At 48.6% G+C, this 21,877-nt stretch overlaps 1 protein-coding gene across 1 annotated transcript in view; it reads right to left on the bottom strand.

Annotated features, from left to right (window-relative positions):
* MCF2 (MCF.2 cell line derived transforming sequence) overlaps positions 1–21,877 on the bottom strand; it is a 1,062,111-nt gene that overhangs the window by 806,597 nt on the left and 233,637 nt on the right. The window contains exon 2 of the mRNA XM_078688611.1: positions 3,587–3,655. Within this exon, the coding sequence (XP_078544737.1) occupies positions 3,587–3,655 (69 nt within the window). The remainder of the gene's footprint in view (positions 1–3,586; positions 3,656–21,877) is intronic.

The following is a 21,877-nucleotide window of genomic DNA, read 5'->3' as shown; positions in this document are numbered from 1 at the left end:
AGGGGGTACATGGTCTAGACAATTGGTGTTGAGACAGGATAACTATCCCAAGCAAGTGTAAGCTCCTCTCTTGGACCCTGTATGGATTGGGATCTTCTAAAAAGTGCTTTAAAGTGTTATGGCTGCTTAAGAGACATAGTGTTGACATACATGCTTGCTGGAGACCCACCTTACAGACACTGAAGCTATGAAACGAGCAGGAAAATGGAGGGTGAAGGCTTAGGAAGCCAATTACTTGTCCTTTTCACGGGGGTGCTGGTCTGGTTAACGCCTGGAGTGCGGTTTGTGTTTACCTACATGGAGGTGGATGTGGAGGGACTATCTGCTGCTGCATAGTAGGTTGGACGGGGTTGAAGTGGCCCTTGTTAATTCTATGGGACCAATATGGATGATGAGTCCTTTTATTTAACACTATGGGATGTCATATCCCCAGCTGTAGATTCCAGACTGATGTAGGTTGGGGGCTTGAAATTGCATCATGGATGGTACAATCGATCGACACCCTCCACCCTGACTAAACACTAAGTCAAAGAAGACATCCACGCTAAGGGAGGTTATAATGAAATTGGAGCTTTGTGATGTTTGGAGGGAGTCACATTCGTTGACGCATGAGTTTACCTGCTACTCTTCGACATTGTACTTTTAGTAGGCACAATCATATCCTACTGCCAACTCACTTGGCCCCCAGAGTACTCGCGGTGACTCATCTGTCCCATTACCTCTCTGATCATGCCCCAGTGATTTCAGGACTTGAGTGGGGGGTGGCCCCATGTCTCAGTTCACTTGGAGGTTCCCCAGAGGTGTAACAGGATCCTATGGGCAGGGATATACTGGCGGGTTCCCTTACTGACGATTTTGTGTTTAATTGGGCTTCTACTCAGAGCTGGGCGTGGAATGGGAGGCGATGAAAGAAGTCTTGCGGAGATAGTGCGTGGGCCTCTCCTGCAGAGTACAGCTGGCATTGCAGGGGGAACTTCTCCAGAAGGAGGGAATCTTGGCCGAGATTCAGCAGCTCCCCCGGATGATGTGGATGGACTTCGGGATGTGATGGGTATCCAGCATCAGGTAGTTTTCATGAGTAATAAACTAGAGGGTTATACTTTGAAGTCTTATCGTCAGTTACTGTAAAGGTTGGGGGACATTTCTGGGCGCCTCTTGGCTTGGGTACTGTGTCAGGAGGCACCCTGGGCCCCTATTCTACACATTAAGGCTCCTCTGGGGAGGGGTGATTGAGACCATTTGGAATTGGTCTATTCTAGCCCTCGATGGCTGAACATAGAGCGTTTTACTGATTATTTGGCATCTTTGTCAATTCCAAGATTGGGGGTGTGGTGGCCCAAGAACCTAATGTGGATCTCACCCTGGAGGAGTTCAGAATGGCCCTCCCTTGCCTGTTTGGGGTGAGGTGACAGGAAGCAATGGTTTCCCCAACGAGTTTTGTCAGGCCTCTACTCCGGTCTTCACAGAGCGGCTACCTGAGGTACACCAGAAGTCTCGCAACATCGGCATGCTGCCCTGTCCATGCTTGAGGGCTGTACCTCTATGGTTTTGAAGCCCGGTGCTGCTGCCTCAGATCCATCTGCCTATCATCCGCTCAGAATCATAAACACAGACATGAAGGTTCTTTGTAAGGTGTTAGCCCTTAGGCTGTACCCAGTGATTTCTCAATAGGTCCATGGGGATCAGTGCGGTTTTAGCCCAGGGCTTAGCGCTAGCATGAACCTGAGATGGCTGATGCATGTTATGAATGAAGTGGAAGGAGAGTTGACAGTGGTATCTGATGATATTGCTGAGGCATTCAATACACTGTATTGGCATTCTCCTATGAGAGTGTTCGTGGTGGGTAGGGGTAAGCACCAGGGCTGTCCCACGTCACCTCTCCTTTTTGCCATAACACCAGAGCCTCTGGCAATCCATATACACTTGACAAATACTGAAAAAATACATTCCCCTACAAACATACCTATATCTCTTAGGTATTTTCCAGTAGCCTCTACAATGTGGTTAACTGAGATGTTTGGCATGATGCTTGATACTGGACTCATGGTGCTAGATGATTTTTTTCCCTAAGTGGTGGTTTGGAACTTTACAGGCAGTGGTGGATCGGGTTGGACAGAACTGGACTGTGCACTCTTGGATATCCACCAGCACAAGTTATCTTGGCAAAGAGATGATAAAAGATTCTGCTGATGGCTGCTGTAGTGAAGACACTTTTGGAATAGTGTTTTAAGCAGGAGTGCAGGAAACTGGTTTGCGATATCTACGGCCTGCTAAAGGGTGATGTCCACACTAAACCGTTTACTACAAAGGGTTACGGGGCCAGGGACCGGGGTTCCAATAAACAAAGGGACATGAGCGACAATACCTGGTGCATTATAACTAGATGTTGTTGCGATGTCAGATCACCCCATAATTGCTGATGAACCCGAGCTGTGACAACAGAAGTCTGAGTTGACTAGCCTATCTACCCTATTACATTTGTCAAGGACTTGCCCAAGTACACTGGTATTTGGGGCAAAGCTTATTAACAAAGTGAACGGCTTTTTGAGAGTTAAACTTGTTACATTTGTCCAGGATCCAATCTTATTTATATTGATCCAGCTAAAGAACTCTTCACAGTTGCAAACCTTTTTTTTAATCTTACAAAAGTGCTCATTTAGTGGCACATAGTAATGCATTAGACGAGGTTCCCATCTCCACTTGATTCAGAGGCTGGTTGAGTAGAGCTCTCAATGAGCAATAACACTGAAGAATCTTATAAAAGAATTGGTGCATCCACAACAATGCCAGAAAGGAATCTAGGGAGAGTTTTGGCTCTAAATTTGCAATAGGTTGATAGACCCGGGTGCATTGTTATAATTCCTCGCTTTTTAAGGTACATGTTGATAGTTCATGTTTGTAACTTATGTTTGCAACACCTTGAAGTCAGATCTTTTGGAATGTACATACTGCCCCTTGGAACACGGTGAAAAGATATTTCTCGCCCAATGTGTAAATCTATCCAGTGATTGCGTTAAGGGTTTTTGGTACCACCCATATAGCTGAATAAAGGTTTATAAATAATAAAAAGAAACCCAAGGAGGTATCACTCTTGTACTAAGCTAAGGCTGCAAGAGTAAATGTTTGCATTATTTCCAACCAATTCATGGTAAAAGGGAAAACAAAGTTGAATAAATAAACAATGTAGCCATAGTACACTTAGAAACTACCCACTGCACGCAATGAGAAATGCCACCTTTTTCAGAAACTACAGCTGTGTTTATAGGGTATTGGAGAAACCAACATTATTGCTTCTAGACCCTATATTGTCAAAATGCTGCAACATGTTGTGTTAATCAAAGAGGTAATTTCTTATAAAAATGATGCATTTTAAGCGTATTTTAAATTACACGTGCATTCTTTGAGAAGAAACCTTAGATGCTGGCTGCTCACCCAGACATGTTTTATTAACCACAATTCCGGTGGCACTAAAAAGGTTATCTGATGCACTGTATAATATCACAGTATCACTTTGCCCAGGAGTGCGAAGGTTCACATAGAGTATTTCATTACATAACAACATGTTGAGGAAATTTAGAAGACTCACCAGAGAGAAAGGCCAACTCTTTCGTCAAGTGTTCACTGATATCCTTTGCACAGATGGGAAAAGTAACTTCTAGAATGAAGAGAAAATACGAGAGAACACGTTAATGGGGAGCATCGGGATACATCCAAAACATCAGTCGCACAGATGGTTTAGGATGAAATATACCCAAAACGGAACAATTCGTAATTAAAGAAAATAACTACGTCTCTCAAATCGTGTTTCTAGTCTCGGAGGATATTAACTAATAGAAAATTAACTGATGATAGGAAAAAACGTAAGTGATAATATTTGACCCTGTTGTTAGCGAGGCCAGGATTACATGAACTTGCCCTGATCTGAACTGAGGTGCTATTTAAACCTATATTGAATTTTGTTGGGTGTACCATTTTCTTCCTCTTGTTGCTGTCTAGTTCTCACCAAGGGCACCCTCAACAAGGGTAGTTGTTGGGGGTGGGGGATGGTTGATGGTGTCCCCAAGGCCTCTCTGATGCTGGGGAGGGGGCCGAATGCCCTACTCCCAAATATACGAATTGCTCCTGGGTCCCCTAGGCCTTACAAGGCTCTTGGGGGGGGGGGCAACACCCTCTTCCCACAATAAATACATTTTTACGACCCTTCAGAACTGGTTACCCAGGTGGAAAGCTAATCTTTTTATATTTTTTTAATTGCAGGAGGAGTCTGCAGATCCTCCCCTGAGGTACTTTCAAAAATATATATATATGTTTTTAGCCCATCTGGCCTAGGGGGACAGGGTAGGGAAATGTTTTTTAAAATTCATTTTCTAGGAATCCCCGAGCACTAAAATGGCTGTCACCTCATCTTTGTTGATGTGGGTGCAGCAAATCAGATCTTATCTTTAGAACTGGATCCTCTGCAGCGCAATATATACATACATTTTGAACCCTGATTTCTCAGAATCCACTGAACAGATTTACGCCAAATCACAAAATACAGTTCAACTATTTTAGCTGTAGCTAGGTCTAATTTTTCAGGGGAAAATTGCATGGGGAAAACATGTTTTTGGAATCCCCCCTTTCCTTTTTCTCAGCCCCGACTTGACTGATAACCATAAAACTTTCCAGGAAGGAGCTGTTTTGCGAAGACTTGTCAAATGGCATCAAAGTTATTGGCAAACAAATATATCTATTTCTTATGGAAATGTGGGCCTAACTACAGTTACCCAGTAGAGACTACCCTAGGGAGGATATGGATATCTATACTACTATAATAAAGGAGAAACTTGCAGGCTTTGAGGCAAGTAAACGCGGGAACCACTGCGCCAATCTACACACCCGATACACCGTAGAAATCGGCAGGGTGTGTAGATGGTTATAGGCTATATAAACTTTAAAAAAAAACTTATTTAAAAAAATTAATTAAAAAAAAAGTAGTCCCCCAAAGTAGCGCCGGCCGCGACGTGCGTGCTCACGTCGAGGAGCGGCTTCAGAGGACCGTCGGACATGGCGCGGGGGAGGAGCGGTCACGTGAGCAGCAGCGGACAGGCCAGCGGCGGTGAGAGACCAGCGGAGATGCGGACATGGCGCGGGGGAGGCACGGCGGCGGACAGGCGGTGAGGAGCAGAGCGGCGAGGACCTGTCAACTCAGGAGCGGAGAATGAGGTAAGCAGGCTGGGGTCGGGCCAGGCGGGGGACGGGAAGTTACTAAAGGCAATGTCGGGGCAGGCGGGGGTCGGGGCAGGAGGGGGACGGGGACTAACACCTCGAGGCAAGGGTCGGGCCAGGCGGCAGGCGGGGGACGGGGCGGGTGGGGGCACGGCCTGCTGGGCAATGTCTAGGCAGGCGGGGTAGGGGGAAGCCTGAAAGCACCCGGACAAGGTCGGGACAGGCTGCTAGTATATGTATACATATATATTTTATATGTTGAAATAAATAGATATAGGTTTTGTTGAGGTGATCTCCCAAAATCCCCTTTTTGGAAAACCTTACCTCCCTCTACCACTACCACTACCTCCCCTGAACCCTATAAATTCCTTCCTCGCTTTACCTCTCCTTACCTCTACCGACCCCTGCACCCTAAAAACTGTTACCTCTTCTTATCACTACCCACCCCTGTATCTAAAATCTCCTTACCTCCTTTTACCTCAACCCACCCCAGAACCCCAAAACCGTACTTCCCTTTACCTCTACTCACCCCAAACTGTGGGGTCGGAGAGTGCTAGAATACTAATAAGACAGAAACAGAGTGAAGCAAAGAATCATTAAGAAGGGAATGTAGAGAGAGATCAATCGAGTTTTACTATACATAGTTTGGGAAGTATGTCTAGAGTAATGTCAATAAAGATCAGGGATATATTTGGCTTCAAGATTTTGTTAATGAATATCTGTATTTCTTTCCATAGTTGTTTTACAAATCAGAATCGGAATAATATAAATTGTATATTCGCCATATTCTTTTTACATGTCCAGCATTTGTCCGAGCTTACCAGCCCTAGTTTAGATAGTTTGCTTGGGTGCAGTAGGACTTATGAATTAGCCAGAATTTACATTGTGCAGGTGACTGTGTGATCTTACTCAGTGTTGAATAATTCCATATCTTCATCTATGTTTCTGACGAGACAGGCCGATAGTTCATTTTAGGGCATATATTATTCCATTTGCCTTGTAAACTGAGGTTTAGTAGATACACATTTGTTGACCCTTGCTGTGATGAGGTCAAGTAGGAAAAGAGTCATCCATCTGCACAGGACATAGCACCACTGGATTTACCATCATTCATTTGCACAGAATGTGATGTATTTGATCTCCCAGCAAAACGGTCTTTAAACAAATATGCAAAAAACACGGAATTCTTTTCCCATCATCCATCTGCATAGGAAATAACATCAAAATATTTCCCAGTATCCACCTGCACAGGAAGCGACATAACTTCCTGCCTTCTCCTTACTCTTAAGGTCATCACATTGCCCGGGCGTACTCAACAATGAGCAGACACAGACATGGGTCAGAACCTCTATTGCACGGATACTTGCAAGGTAAAAGATAAGCACCCTACACTGCCAGTCTCCACAACAACACCTAAAGATAGACAACCCAATAGCAATCACACAACACACATATCCAAACTGACACACATACCACTCATTATCTACCCACCCTCATATTACTGAAATCAGATTCTAAATCAGGCTCATTTATGTTCTCTCTGCAGTACTCCACGCATCAGACATCACAGATCTCATCACCTATCACAAGAGTGATGCCCTCTTCATCACAGAAGAATGGTTTACTCCCAGAACCTCACACATCCTAGATGTCCTTTTCCCACCATTCTACAGCATCAATCATGTACACCGCGCACATAAGAAGAAATGAGGCCTCACAGCCTTCCTTAGGTCTCCTGGTCCTGCACCCTAGACAAGCAAGTTACATTCAAATACATGAAGCGGCTTTCATGCTATTTTCTACTCTCTGCAATTCAGATCACCATCTTCTATCTAATCTACAGGCCTACAGGGCAGATGAAGGACTTGAATGAGATCTCCTCACCACGGCATCCATCAACATGCCCACACCACGCTCTTGGGTGACTTTCCCCTCCCAGACAACACAAGCTAAAGAAAATAACAAGCAACACCCACTTCAACCTCAATGATACACTCAACATGGTACAGCATGTCACACTACCAACACACTCCAAAGGCCACATACTCAACCTTGTTTTTATAACATCACTAACAATCCAATGCAAACCATCCATAACCATGGACTTGACCAACCACTTTGCCACCCCTATGTCTCTGCTCAGCATCCTACCCACAAGTCATAGTCAACCCATAAAGGAAGACTAAACCATCAGATCCTTCCAAGACTTCAACAAAGACAACCTAATGCTTGAACACAAATCCCACCATACCAAGTCCACATCTGACACCAAATCCCTTCCAAACAACAAACACTTTTGTAGAAAACTATGAGGATATCCACCTCCCAAAAAAAACACCAAATTGCAAAGCAAAGTATTTAGCACCCTGTAACACTAAAGACCTTGCTGACAATAAACAATCCATCTGCTGAGAGAAAAGAAAATGGAAGAAAAATGAAATTCCTGATGACCTCAATACTGAAGGCCATAAGTGCAACATGCAGATGCTCATCACAATACCCAAAGCAAGGTATTATACAAATACTACCAATGAAACCCCCAATAGAAGCAGAAGGATTTTCAAGACAATTAAAGACTGCATCAACCCCCTGCCAGAAGCATCTATAATTAATCACTCCACAGAAAAGTGCAACTCAATCAACCTTTTCTTCAGTGAAAAGATACAGAAGATCTAACAGAACAATGACAATACCAAACTTGCTTTGTGTCATACACACATACTTCCTGTAGACTCCTTCAATTTACAGTCTTCAAAGCCCTATTTCTCCCAGATCTCATTGACAAACTCAACTTCCTGAAAGCTACTTCTTACGAGGATTATATTTTACTTTCATCCTTCATCAAAGTCCCTTCTGGGGATGATCTCCTACCAATACTTACCATTGTCAATACCTCCCTCAAAAAAGGCATCTTCCCAGAAGCTCTCAAGACAGACCAGATCCTCCCACTCCTAAAGAAATCTACAGTAGGCCAAGATGACTGCCAGCTACCAGCCCATCACTCATCTACCACTCATCAGCAAGATCATTGAAAAAGCAGTGTAGGTATAACTCCATGATCACATAAATGTTAACCATCTCCTGCACGTCTACGAGTAAGGCTTTGGATCACACTGCAGCACGAGACTGCTATCTGTCACATTGTAGATGATGCCCTCTTGACTACAGAAGAAGATAACTCTTGCATCCTGATATTGCTGTATCTCTCAGCTGCCTTCGACACAGCTGACCACCCCACCCTCATATACACCCTGTATTCTTGAATTGGATTCAACCACAAAATCATTCACTGGTTCTTCTACCTTTCCAGGCTGAACCAGTTTGTTCACATAGGCACCTTGAGGTCACAAAAGATCCCTATGCCATGCAGAGTCCGCAGGTTTCCAAATTGTTTCCGGTCATCTTCCGCCTTTACATGGAGCCACTTAATGCTCTACTCATGATAACGCGATACAAAAGGGGATGATGGACGGAGCGTTTGAGCAAATCAAACACTCACCCCCAGTCAGATAACAGCATCATGATTCATCAATACGTGAAAGTCTCCTCTGCTTAAGACATTGAAAACCTCAAACATTGCCTGCAGATCATATAGATTGCAGGCACCCTACCTGAAACTCAACCCAATCAAGTCACAATTTATGTTATTTCCCAACAACAACAAAGAAGAAACATTACAAACCTGGCTCAATGACAAGAACCTTGATGGCTTTGTATCCCAACTTTCACTGAATTCCAATGGAATTACCCTGGATTCCAACCCCACTCTCAAGCAACAAATTGCCAAAAAACAAAGAAGGCATGGTCCTAGCTCACTCTTTTAACCCCTTCCACGCTCATGACGAGCTGGGCTCGTCATGCAGTAGCCTCCTGCTACGCTGATGACGAGCCCAGCTCGTCATGAATAATGGGGTTCATGGAGTTCCAGCACAGGAGAAAAATCCCCATAGCATTCAAGGTGTTAATGGAAGTGAAACTTTGTTTTACAGACCGTGAATTCGGACCTGCTGTTCAAACTCTCATACTCACACACCTGGATTTTGTAATGTCCTGCATCCTGGCCTCCCAGACTTCAGGCTGGCACCCCTTAAGGGCACCCTAAATGCTGCAGCATGGCCCATCCAGGGGCTTAAGAAATATGATCAGATCACTCCCATAGCGATGAAACTCCATTGGCTCCCCTTGCCAGCCCACATCATCTTCAAAATCAGCTGCATCAATTACAAAGCCTTCATTACCAACAACCACGCTCATCTTGAGCGGAGAAGTGTGGCTCACCGGTTAGAAGCGGCAGACCCTGAAGCAGAGGTTGGCCCGGGACCAGGGTTCAATTCCCGACGCGGCAGGGTCTTGGGTCAATGTCCGCGGACTCGATAATTCTCGCTTAGGTGCCTACGCTAACCATGGGTCCCACTCTGCAACTCTGGGCAATACCTTGCTTAATCTCCACAACGGCCCCAGCAACGCCGGGGATGCCTGGCTTCACCTTGGGGTGCCCTCTCACAGGGAAAGCCAGGACGGGTTCCCCAGCGGTATACAGCGCCAGGACACCACGTAACGAGGTAACAGTGCGCTTTACAAGTATACATACATTACATCTTGCAGAGAAGCTCACCCTCTCTGGAGGTTTTCAAACACCTGCAGCCAGGGCACCATCAGACTGAAGACTAACAAGTGTAAAAAGAAAAAAACAAGGCAGGAGGCCTTTTCCATCTACGTACTCTGGACTTGGAACAATATCCCCGTATCCATTTGGACTGCCCCAATTTAGTAAAGAGTTTAAGAATCACCTCTTTAAATAATACTACATCACAATGCATTAACAGTCCACAATCCAACCATCGCTCCCATCACTTGTTGACGTTATGCTCGTCTTTGACCCTATACAGTGCTACACTGCTTTTTGGATAAGTTTGTTCTATAGAAATACCATGTACATATATACATAGAGGGATAAGATCTGGAGTGTGTGGTATCTCCAATTTGTTAAAACACAACCTCAAGAGTATGGAACTTGCAGAAATACTGATTGCACACTTTGTGTTCCTGTTCTAATATTGCAAAGAAGAGTGGATCGTTCAGAGTGTCGAGATCACCAAAGGTCAGAATGACTTTAGAGTAGAGGAACGCTCTTCCCAAAATACCCGTTTACCCCCTATTTTAATATCTTGTTGAACTGGAGTTAGGGCTGCCGCGAGTAGTGAATTGTGTTATGTTTCTTATGCAACAATGTTAGTGCTTTGGCAGTATTTCTAATGATGTCGAGAGGATGTTTGACATTTACTTTTTCCACAAAGAGGGTGGATGGTGGAGTCAGCGGGTACTGGAACTCGTTTAACTATATGAAGCCACAGTGCATTCCTGTGAAGTCCAGATGCGTCCTGCCTATTAAGGCATGCTAATATATATTTGTGAAGGTCTTGTAGTTTGATGACATCTAAAGTCTTATTAAATGATGAGTTTCGGCACGGAGATCCTTGCTCTATTCGATTTCCCAAAAAAGATAGATATGCATTTGTCCAGGGTTTAAAAAAAAGTTCAGTGAGCGGGGGAATGCTAACAAAGGTGTCAGAATGTACTTGTGCATTAATAATCACCTTCCGCACCATGTTAGTGTTTCGGAGACCAAGATTCTAACATACCCTGAACTCCGGTAAGGAGAAATCTTTCGATGTACTTTTAAGATTCTTTCAATTACTAAAGGGTTCAATTCAAAGATTATGGAATTGACACCTGTTGGAAAACGAGGCAGCATCTGTGAGGCCTGCACATATAACATGACTACATTTGCTCTTCACTGGGAACCAAATACTCAATTGTAGCACCTGACTCTCAGAGGGTAGCGTTGCAGAGCAGTCTGAGGCTTACTCAAGGAGGTGGTGTGGGCTAGTAATTGCCATTTGCAGGTGCCCAGACATAACACTCAATAATTGATTGTCCAGCCTGTACTTTGCTTTATAAAAGTATGGGTGCATTTATTAAACACACACACTACTCAATACTGTGCACCAATTTACAAATATACATAATCTGTTGGAATTGCTTTGTGACATTGCATAACATCTACACCCTTCCCGCAGGGGGGGTGTTGGGTTTAGTACCACCACTCATATATGCACATCACCTTGCCCCCAATGCAGTTAGTTGAATATAACCTGGAGCGAGTGCCCTGCACACTGGCACCATCCCAGTGGCGACCCATCCCTTTATTTAAACAAGCATTTAAAATAGGAAACCCTACCTTGGTGACACACAACCCTGACTGAGCATTTTCTACTGATCATGAAGTATGCACCTCTACATCTTAAGGCTAGCAGTCTGGGTTCTTCACCAATGCGCAGCAGCAAGAATACATGTTTAAGCATCACTTTAGGATGACCGTGCTCATCACATTTGTGGATCATTAGAATGCATTGCAATTACAGCCCCTAAAGGCATCACAGGATTACGCTTATAGAGCCAGACACCCTAGCAGGAATGTCTGACAACATAATCCCACTTTGTTTATGACATCACCATACACAGGCACTTCACATTACACATGTGACCTTCAGTCCCTCTAAAAGAAAGAACTTTAGTAAATGCACTACGGGTGCAAATGCGCCTCTTCACCTCCAGGGGATGCCTTTCTCCAGACATCGAAAAACCAAAGGTGATGATGGACGGAGCGTTGACAATACAAACACTCACCCCAGTCAACTGATCTGGGTTTAATCCATCACCGTTCTTTTATCCGATTATGAATCCGAAACCGGTCCCAGGATGCTTGTTTCCGGTCCAGGGAAGACATGGCTTGGTAGTTCCGGCTGGACTGTTCCCATAAAGCACAGGGTCAGACTGATTTGCATATGGCCATGTCTGAACTGGGGTGGCTGAGTGGGCTAAAGAATGGTGATGGATTAAACCCAGATCAGTTGACTGGGGGTGAGTGTTTGATTTGTTCAGGTGCTCCGTCCATCATCCCCTTTTGTTTCGCTTTGTTCGCCCTAAGTTGGCAGGGTATGCTCAGACGCGAGTCCCTTGTTCACTTGGCCACTGGATTCAAGCTAGCCTGGCTGATGAGGATTATGAATCCGAAACCGGTCCCAGGATGCTTGTTTCCGGTCCAGGGAATACATGGCTTGGTAGTTCGGGCTGGACTGTTCCCATGAGGCACAGGTCAGACTGATTTGCATATGGCCATGTCTGAACTGGGGTGGCTGAGTGGACTAAAGAATGGTGATGGATTAAACCCAGATCAGTTGACTGGGGGTGAGTGTTTGATTTGTTCAGGCGCTCCGTCCATCATCCCCTTTTGTTTCGCTTTTTTCGCCCTAAGTTGGCAGGGTATGCTCAGACGTGAGTCCCTTGCTCACTTGGCCACTGGATTCAAGATAGCCTGGCTGATGAGGATTATGAATCCGAAACCGGTCCCAGGATGCTTGTTTCCGTTCCAGGGAAGACATGGCTTGGTAGTTCGAGCAGGACTGTTCCCATGAGGCACAGGGTCAGACTGATTTGCATATGGCCTTGTCTGAACTGGGGTGGCTGAGTGTGAGTGTTTGATTTGTTCAGGCGCTCCGTCCATCATCCCCTTTTGTTTCGCTTTCTCCAGACATCTCCAACTCAGCCTTTCACTCCTTGATTCACTTTTCAAGCCTCCTCCAGCTGTAAAACAAAAGTTCCAGCCCAAGAGGAGTTAAAAGGCTGGCTGAGCCCTTGACGGGTTAGTCTTTTCAAGTCCCCCTGTGACTTAGGGAGGGACTTCTCTTCATTGGACTAGGGGAGACTGCGCTTCTCCATCAGCTCCCTCTACACCTTTCGACCAGAGTGGTGGTGACCCGTTCTCCTGGGGCCACCACAAGCAGAGAAAACCGCTGGTTGCCCTTGCAGGCCGGTCCTGGCCTACAAGGCATTATGGGAACTCTCGCATAGTTGATGAGCGGCTCTTCCGCTGTGCCGGGGAAAGCCGCACTGTCAGTCCTCTGCCGTGTTTGCCTCCTGTTGTAAGGTCCAGTCCCACCCGTGCCCGGAGGTGAGTAATCCGGCTTGGGGAGCCCACCCCCAGCCGATTTGCACATTTTCGGGGGACCGGGCCCCTTGCACCACACTCTGTCTTCCCTTCAGAGAGGCCTGGCCCCACCTGGGCCCTCCCGCATCATCGTGCTGAAGGGCAGCCCGGGGAGCCCACCCCCGGTTGCTCCTGCCGGCTTCCCGCTCGGCCCACACCTCCATGTGCGGCCACGGGAGCCGGTGCAACCCTGCTGGTCTGCCTGCTCCGGTGTTCGGACGCTGAGACCTCCTCGACCTCGCCAGACCTCTGGCTTTCCAGGGGAGTGCAACAGCACTCCCCACCCGTCTGCCAGCACTCAAGCCCGGGGATGGGATCCCGGGTTCCCAAACATCTTCGGGAGTGCAACAGCGCTCCCCACTTCCAGCGTCGGCGGGGGCCAAGGTGGGCTCCTGGCTCTCCGAAGGGGGTATTTTCACAGGGGAGCGCGAAGTGGGTCCCTGACTTTGCTTCGGGCCCGAGATGGCGTCCGGGACCCCTCTTCTCCTTTTCCCAGGGGGGCACAAAGGTGCTCCCCTACCTCTGGTTTCAGCGGGGGCCTGGGTGGGCTCCTGGCACCACGCAGGGGCATGTTTCACGGGGAGCACAACGGCACTCTCTGGCTTTTCTTATTTGGGGTGAAGCCCCCGGGACCTGACCCACCCTGGGGGCACATTCAAGACCCGCGGCGGAGCACCACTTGCTTCGTCGTCGGTCTTCTTGCCTACCTTCTAGGGGGCATCTGCTCCATTTTCACCTCCTCTTGCTCCTGGTCACGCTCCCCAGCCACTGGGAGCACTCTCCTTTGCCCTCTGGGTCTCTGAGAGAGGGGTTTCAGCAGGGGGCTGTCTTCACTGGCTCCCTGTGCCAGCCTTTCCCCTGGCTCTCCTCCTGGGCCTCTCTTCTCCCTGCGCAGAGGCCCCTGCTTCTGCGCACTGCTCCTGGACTCTTCTTCTAGCGCGGTTCAGGATCCTAGGGGCAGTCAGGGGGTTCATCCTTCCAACTGCCCATTGCGCCAGGCTCTAGCACCTTCTGCTTCAGCTGACCACACCCCAGAGAGAGCTTCTCTTCCTGTGGAAGCACTTTTTAAAAGTTGAGTAGGGGGCTGGCAGGAAGTCTCTGTTTGTCCTATCAAACAGCGACACATCACTTCACTGCCCCTGCTCCCTCCTTCCTGCCCGGCCTCAGGGTTTGTTCAAAATGGCGTCGTCCAGGGTCTTTGCCACATGGTCTCTGAAAAAGCCCCTTCCCCCCTCACTGCCTTCCCTTCTTGGTGCAGCCTGGTGCCTGGCATCCAGTGATAGATGCTGATGGATGAGCCTGTAGCCCCACCCATCTTCTCTTCGTGGAGAGGAGGCCTTAGCTTGTGGAAGAAAGGTTATCAAACCATCCTGCTAAGGTCAGCCTTCAGCCAGGCCCTGCTTATGACATTTCTAGATGACCCAAAAGCAGTACAAATATGACTTTGGACTCTGCAGAATACTACTTCTCATATCCGTTTCTGGGGACTTTAGTGTGTGTCTGGAATCTGTAGACCTTTTGAAAGTTAATCTAGCCCATCCCATGGGCTCCACGTCCCCATAGGGGAATAATGAAGTGAAAAACAGTAAAACACACAGACTTTCCCTGGCATGTTCCTTCCCAGTGTATAAAGCCTCTTCCATGTCACCACCCAAATCTGCAGAAGTCCTGCCACACCATTCACTTGGTAGCTGCTCCTGGACTGCACACGCTATAAATCTCCCCTGCGCAGCCCCTACATGTGTGCACATGCATGTACACCTGAGTCTGCATGTTACCAGCCTGGTGTCCCCTACCTCAGCTGCTGCGCAGTGGCCTGGTCAAGCCAGGGGGACACCAGTAAAATCCTCATGCAGTATCTTTCATCCTGAGTTCACTGTGGGTGAGCTCCAACTTATGAGGCTCCCCCTCAGTAAAAGTTCCACAATTTGGTGCTCAAAAAGTGAACAATCCAGGCGCCCATAGTGACAGAACCACATTCTAACAACACCTACCTGTACACATTCTTTTAATAAGATGGTGCAACCTGCATCGGACCAATTAACTTTTGAAAAGGCTAATTACGCAAACACTGTGAGGACTCTGTACTCGGCTCTGGGGTAAGGTGACCCTCAGTGAAACAATTGCATTTTTCGCTAAATAACGCAATATACAATACGTCGTCCTTGAGAACTATCTCTATCCTCCGAACACTAAAACAAAACAGTTTTAAGGGAAGGGAACACTGTCTACCTTGTTAAACTAAATAGGTCTACACAAGTTGCTTGAAGGTGTATACAATGGTAAGACAAAAAAAGAAGGCATTTGCAAAACCAATAGGTCTAGCCTTAACATACTAATACATGTTAATCGAGGATATGTGTAGTGAGTAGATGGTGCTAGTGTATTCTTAGAAGTACATCTAACTGGTACACACATATCAGCAAGCGGATGCTGACTTATTTCCAACCCTAGTGCCAGATGGTATCATGTCATTAGCCAATATATTCATCTGTGAAAACTTAGGTCATCTAAGTAATAGTGGAAAAAGATGGAACAAGAATCTAATACAGAACTTCTCCGTTAACCATTTAAGAAGTGGTTTGTGGCACAAAAATAATGTCAACTCTGGCGACGAGGTGGTGTTAAAGCAGAGGTGCTTCCAGCATTATTACAGATAAAAGGAGCTCTTTCTCGCAGTCTTATACCACGCTCCCAGTGAGACGTGTCTGTAGTGGCTTTGGGGTGAATAATCAACAAGAGAAGGAGAACCCAGTTACTTGCTTCTTCTCTATCTCCCCATGTATGATCCAATATTGTACCATCGTAAACCTACTGATATTGCATTAAAATGTTGTCAGCCATAGTGTAGGCCATCAGTGAGTCTTTAAACAGCATGCCTCTGTAGTCATGGGTGGCATCCTTCTGCCCGGTACCAGGCTTAGCAAAACAGTAAGTTTATTGTCACTTCACCACACATGGGGTTCAGAGATATACCCTGTCCCAGACTCCCCTTACCCATCTGGAACAAGGCCTTGTGTACTTATGCTGGGGAAGATCTAAGTACTGTCATGGGGTTGAGCCTTGCATTTACATTGTGTTAAGTTCGAATGAGCTTATTAGAAGTTTTAATGCCATTTTTCCTTTCTGCTGACTTTGCACATGGCACACATTATTACAAATATTTAGAGTCTAGAGGACTGTTTTGCTTCACACGAGAATAATATGTTTTTCCTACTAGCAGCTTGGCTTAGTAAGCTTTGTCTGAACAGTGAGTGTCGAGGCCTTCAAGGTTATTTCAAGACAGTGGTTGTTGTTCGGTCTGCGCACGTTCTAGACATAACATATATGCAGCTGTGGCCACCTCTGACTTTGGCGCGTTTAATAATGCACTACGCAGGCATGCTCACACGCACTTTGGAGAACATTCACATGCAGAGAATGGTGTAGAAAATGATGTGATCCATTTCTACTAGGACCAGAGGTATGGGGCCGCCCTTGTAAACCCAAGAGACCTTCTGTAGATATAAAATAACCTAATAGCAAGGGAGTGTTAAATCTAGGTGTAATCTAGTCTAGTTCCATTTAGCATTTTAACATGCTTTCTCCTTTTGTATTTTATGGAATAGTAACTATGCTAATAATATGGGGGGGGCGGAGCTAGCAGCCGCGGAAAATGGCCGCATAGTCCCGGAGCTCCGTCGACACCATCTCTCTATCCTTCACTATCCTGCAGCAACCCACGAATTACGACCCCCCTTCCCTCCCTCAGTGTCGCGGAACACCTGGGGGCCTGGCTGCCCGACTTGCAACGGATCCATCCAGCTCCGGCGGAGCGGGCGGGCTGCCCCCGTTGGGACTCCTGGAAGGCCCGTGATCCGCGGCCTCAAGTTGCAACGCGCCCGCGTTGCGTGCGGTTACGTGCGGCAGAGTCTGGGCAGCAGCACCGCCAGTTGTCGGGACCCTCCGCCGGGCTCGGAGAGGTGGCAGAGGCGTGGCCGCGGGGAGCGCGGCCATCATCACCATCACAGCGGACTCGGCCCTCGCTTTACCCTACGGTGAGAGGTCGGGTGGGGACGGGGCGCAGGTGCGGCCTTCCGCGTTCCGGGGGCGCCAGGGGCACACTCAGCAATCGTCGCGGACTTTGTCTGCGGAGGGGGGAGTGAAGGAACTTGCTGTTTCCCCCCCTCCTACCCACCCAGGGTGCCCTGGACAGCTTGCTCGGCCTGAGATCGGCCCATCTCCTGGGGCCTGCGCACCTCCCCCGCTCTCCTGCTGCTCATCCACCGCGAGGCCTGGGCCCCACAGCATTGCCAGCAGCGGTTGTACTTTCTGGTGGTTGCGGGCCTGCTGCTTCCCCGAACAAACGATACCACGCTGGTCAAGGTACCCATATCAGGCGCCGGACGATCTCCTGAAACTCCCAGTAGGGCTACCCCTGTGGCTTGCAGGCGGCGGACTTTTGCTTGGGGGCCAGCTTCCTCTTCGCGCAAAGGCGGGGACATAACAGGAACAAACGCGGCATGGGGAAGGGAGACAGGACCCAGAGCAAACTCCCCTTCTCGCAGCGGAGGGTTCAGGTGCTGAGCCCACAGGCGCAGCAGGATGAGGTCTTGCCCGCGGGTGAACGCCCAGAGGACAATTCGGAGATAAAATCGATGCTCCGCTCCATGGAATTGAATATCCAAACAAACATCACGGCGCTGGGGACCAAGATGGACGCCATGTCGTATAGGATGGACCGCATGGCGGAGCGTCTCGACAAACACACAGAGAGGCACGACATGGCGGAAAGGCGCATCACGGAGGTGGAGGAGGCCCAGACAGACTTGGATACCGCGAGACGCCGGGCGGAAACGTTGATCAAGACTCTGCAAGACAAGACGGAGGATTTAGAGGCACGGTCACGTCGTTGCAACCTTCGCATCCTTGGCCTGCCGGAGACCACTCAGACCGGGAGAATGGAGCTATTTGTGGAAACCCTTCTGACCACCCTGCTCGGAGAAGGAGTGTTCTCGTCCATGTTTGTGGTCGAACGTGCTCATCGGTCGCTAGGCCCACGTCCTAACCCGGGTCTTCCTCCGCGGCCAATTATTGCGAAGCTGTTGAATTACAGAGACAGGGACACGGCACTACGGTTGGCACGTTCCAAGGGTGTTCTACACTTCGAGGGCTCAGTGATTTCCATCTTCCCCGACTTCACGGCCCGGGTACAGGAGGCGCGCAAACACTTTGCGCCGCACAAGAAACGACTCAGAGATATGGGCCTTGATTACGCCATGCTGTACCCAGCCAAGCTGCGTGTGAATAGGCAGGGCCACTCGCACATCTTCACTGATCCTACGGAGCTGCAAAAAGCATTGAAGAAATGGGCTCGAGACAAGCCGGAAGAGCAGGCGGATAATCAGGAAGAAGACGGTCAGCAACGTGGGGACAATCAGGAGTGACCTGGCGATGGCCGCACTGTGGTACTGTGTTCTACCATCTGATCCTTTTTTAGGTTGTATTTGCATGGAGTGATCTGGATCCGGAGGGACTATTCACTGCTGAGATGTCACAGATAAGAGGGCGTGGGAGGCGGGTATGATTATTGCTCACTGTTGTGTATAGACTGCACCCACTGTGACTGTTGCTCTCTCTGCTTATTATTGTTGGATGGGTGATTGTTGCGGCGTTGGGGGTGTGGGTGGGGGGGGGGGGAGCTGTCCCCGACATAGCTGGGGGATATGTAGATGTTATATCTGCGGTTTGATGGGGTGATCCATACTTGATGGTGTACGGCGGGGTGTGGAGACTCGGGACAACAGCGTTGAGACTTCCTAGGTAAGCCTGTAGTGGCTGGCTACCTTTTGCCCACGAGCCGTCGGCTATGGGGTTTCTGGACTGGTGGCTGGGGAGGGGCGGGTGGGATGGGGACCTGAGTGACCGAGTTGGGGGGGGTCAGCTGTGGGAGGAGGGTGGAATGTTGGGGTTTGTTTTTGTACTTGTACTGTTCTTTTTGTTACTGATTGAAAATGTGCTTTGCCAATCTGTGCGGGGACCTCCCAAAATGCAAGCAGCCGTTGCTCCCCTTCCGTTTCTCCTGCTTGACTGTGTAGCCGCAGTAACCGCAAATCTATTCCGCAACTTTATTATCTTCTGTCATGGCGGGTGGGACTGAGACTTCCGAGCTCACGGCGCTGAGGGAGCCGGAACCTACACACTTAAGAGTCTTGACTTGGAATGTACGGGGATTAAATGACTTCAGGAAGCTTCGTAAAGTCCTCAGCTACCTGCGCAGACATCACATAGATCTTGCACTGTTACAGGAGACACACTTGCCTTTGACCAGCAAAATGCTTCTTCACAAGGGTCTGGTGGATTGTAGTGTAGCTTCTGGGTTCACAACACACTCTAGGGGAACTCTCACTTGGGTTAGCCCTGGCTCCAAACTAACTCTGACGCCCCTGGAGGCTGACACTGAGGGCAGGTATGTACTCTGCAGATGTCAGGGTAGAGGTCTTGATTGCATGGTGGTGAATGTGTATGGCCCAAACTTTGACTCCCCGGAATTCTATACGACATTGGCTCAGAAGTGCGAGCTGTATGAATGTACAGGGATGCTCTGGGGTGGGGATTTCAATCTGGTTCTTGACCCGATGTTGGACAGGTCGGCGGGACCGCATAGGAGTCCGTCGGCGGCGGCGGAGGTGCTGCATACTGCAATGACGCGTCTGGATTTACTTGATGTTTGGCGGAATAGGCACCATACCAGAGGGGGCTACACGCACTATTCCTCGTACCACGACATACACACAAGAATTGATTACTGGCTAGCGTCGCGGCCTCTGGCTAGCAGAGTAAGGGACTGTCTGATTCTGCCCCGCACACTTTCAGATCATTCTCCTCTCCTCATGCTTCTCGAACTGCCGACGCCTCGTCTCCCCCCATTCACGTGGCGCTTTCCCCCATATTCTTTACTAGACGAAGTGTTTAGGGGCGAACTCGCAGAGGAGATCCAGAACTTCTTTGACATCAACTTGGGCTCTGTTGATGACTTCCAAACGCTGTGGGAGACATTCAAGGTATATGTGCGCGGTGTTGCTATGGCCAAACACTCCAGCGTCCTTAAGTCCATCAGGCAGCGGCTTCAACACCTGGAGACGCGCCTGGCGGAGCTGGAGCAGAAGCTGCAGGCTGGTCCTGACGGGGACACACTAGTTACTATTAAACAGCTAGTGACAGAATACAATGAGGAAGCTGATAGGGAGGTCCAACACATGGGCAAATACGCTACAGCACGCACTTATGGTGAAGGTGGGAGACCTGGATCCCTACTGGCCAACATGGTTCGCAGCGAAAGGCGACAGCTTGTTGTTGGCGAATTGGTGTCGAGTACGGGAGAGCTCCTGACCGACGAAGAGCGGATTCTAGAAGAGTTTCGACTGTTCTACTCCACTCTTTATGAGGCTAAATCTACCGGCATGGAAGGGGCGATAGACGATTATTTAGACTTTATTGAAATGCCACGGCTATCGAACGCACAGAGGGAGTTCCTGATGATGCCTATTCAGAGGGAAGAGATAGTTGATGCCCTGAACAGCATGAGCGCGGGCAGTGCTCCGGGGGCCGACGGGCTGACGGTTGGCTTCTACAAGGCCTTCGTGGACCAGTTGGTTCCCCACCTGTCGACTCTGTTCGACGGCATCTGTCAGGATGGCTGTATGCCGCCGACCATGCGAGAGGCTCTCATTATTACTCTCCTTAAGCCGGGAAAGCCCCCGACAGAACGGAGTTCATACCGGCCACTCTCGTTAATAAACGTCGATGCCAAACTATACGCCAAAGTCCTGGCGACACGTCTGGCTCTCTTAACCCCGGAACTGGTCGCTCCGGAGCAGGCTGGCTTCATCCCTACCAGGAGCCTCACCTACAACATACGCACGGTGTTGGGGACAATGCAACACGTTAAACCGGAGTGTAAGGCGCTAGCTGTATTTCTGGACATGGAAAAGGCGTTCGACTCCGTCGAGTGGCCCTTCATGTCCAGAGTGCTACGGAAGCTGGGCCTGGGAGAACCCTTCCTGCAGATGATAGGTGCGTTATATTATGAACCATCGGCTAGAATTCGCCTAGGCAACAGAGTGTCGGACGCCTTCGCAATAGGCAGGGGCACCAGGCAGGGCTGCCCTCTCTCGCCGCTGCTGTATGCGCTCGTTGCTGAACCTCTGGCGTGCGCGCTGAGAGAATACCATAGTCTCGAGGGAATCAGTTTCCCTACGTACAAGATCTGCATATCCACGTATGCTGACGATACCCTCCTCTATGTTAGAAACCCAGAGCTCAATCTCTCCTCTGTGCTGCGGGAAGTAGTGCAGTTTGGAGCGTTATCAGGGTTGAAAGTAAACTGGAGCAAATCCATCGCATTCCCGCTGACCCCGGCAACGAGTAAGTTTGAGATGGATTATCCGCTACAGTGGTCGGACGACCCGGTTCGATATCTGGGCATACAGTTGCACCCGGACCCAGATGTTCTGGTGAGGGAGAACTATGGGGTGGCCTATTCCAGACTGTCCGATGACATTGACAGGTGGTGCAGGTTGCCGTTCTCCCTATCAGATCGCATCGCCCTGATGAAAATGATTGTCCTGCCCCGGTTCC

Source organism: Lissotriton helveticus, chromosome 4_1 (genome assembly GCF_964261635.1).
Source record: "Lissotriton helveticus chromosome 4_1, aLisHel1.1, whole genome shotgun sequence".
NCBI classification, from domain to species: Eukaryota; Metazoa; Chordata; class Amphibia; order Caudata; family Salamandridae; genus Lissotriton; species Lissotriton helveticus.
The sequence above is the reverse complement of the archived record's forward strand: the minus strand, read 5'-3'. Positions and strand labels throughout refer to the sequence as shown.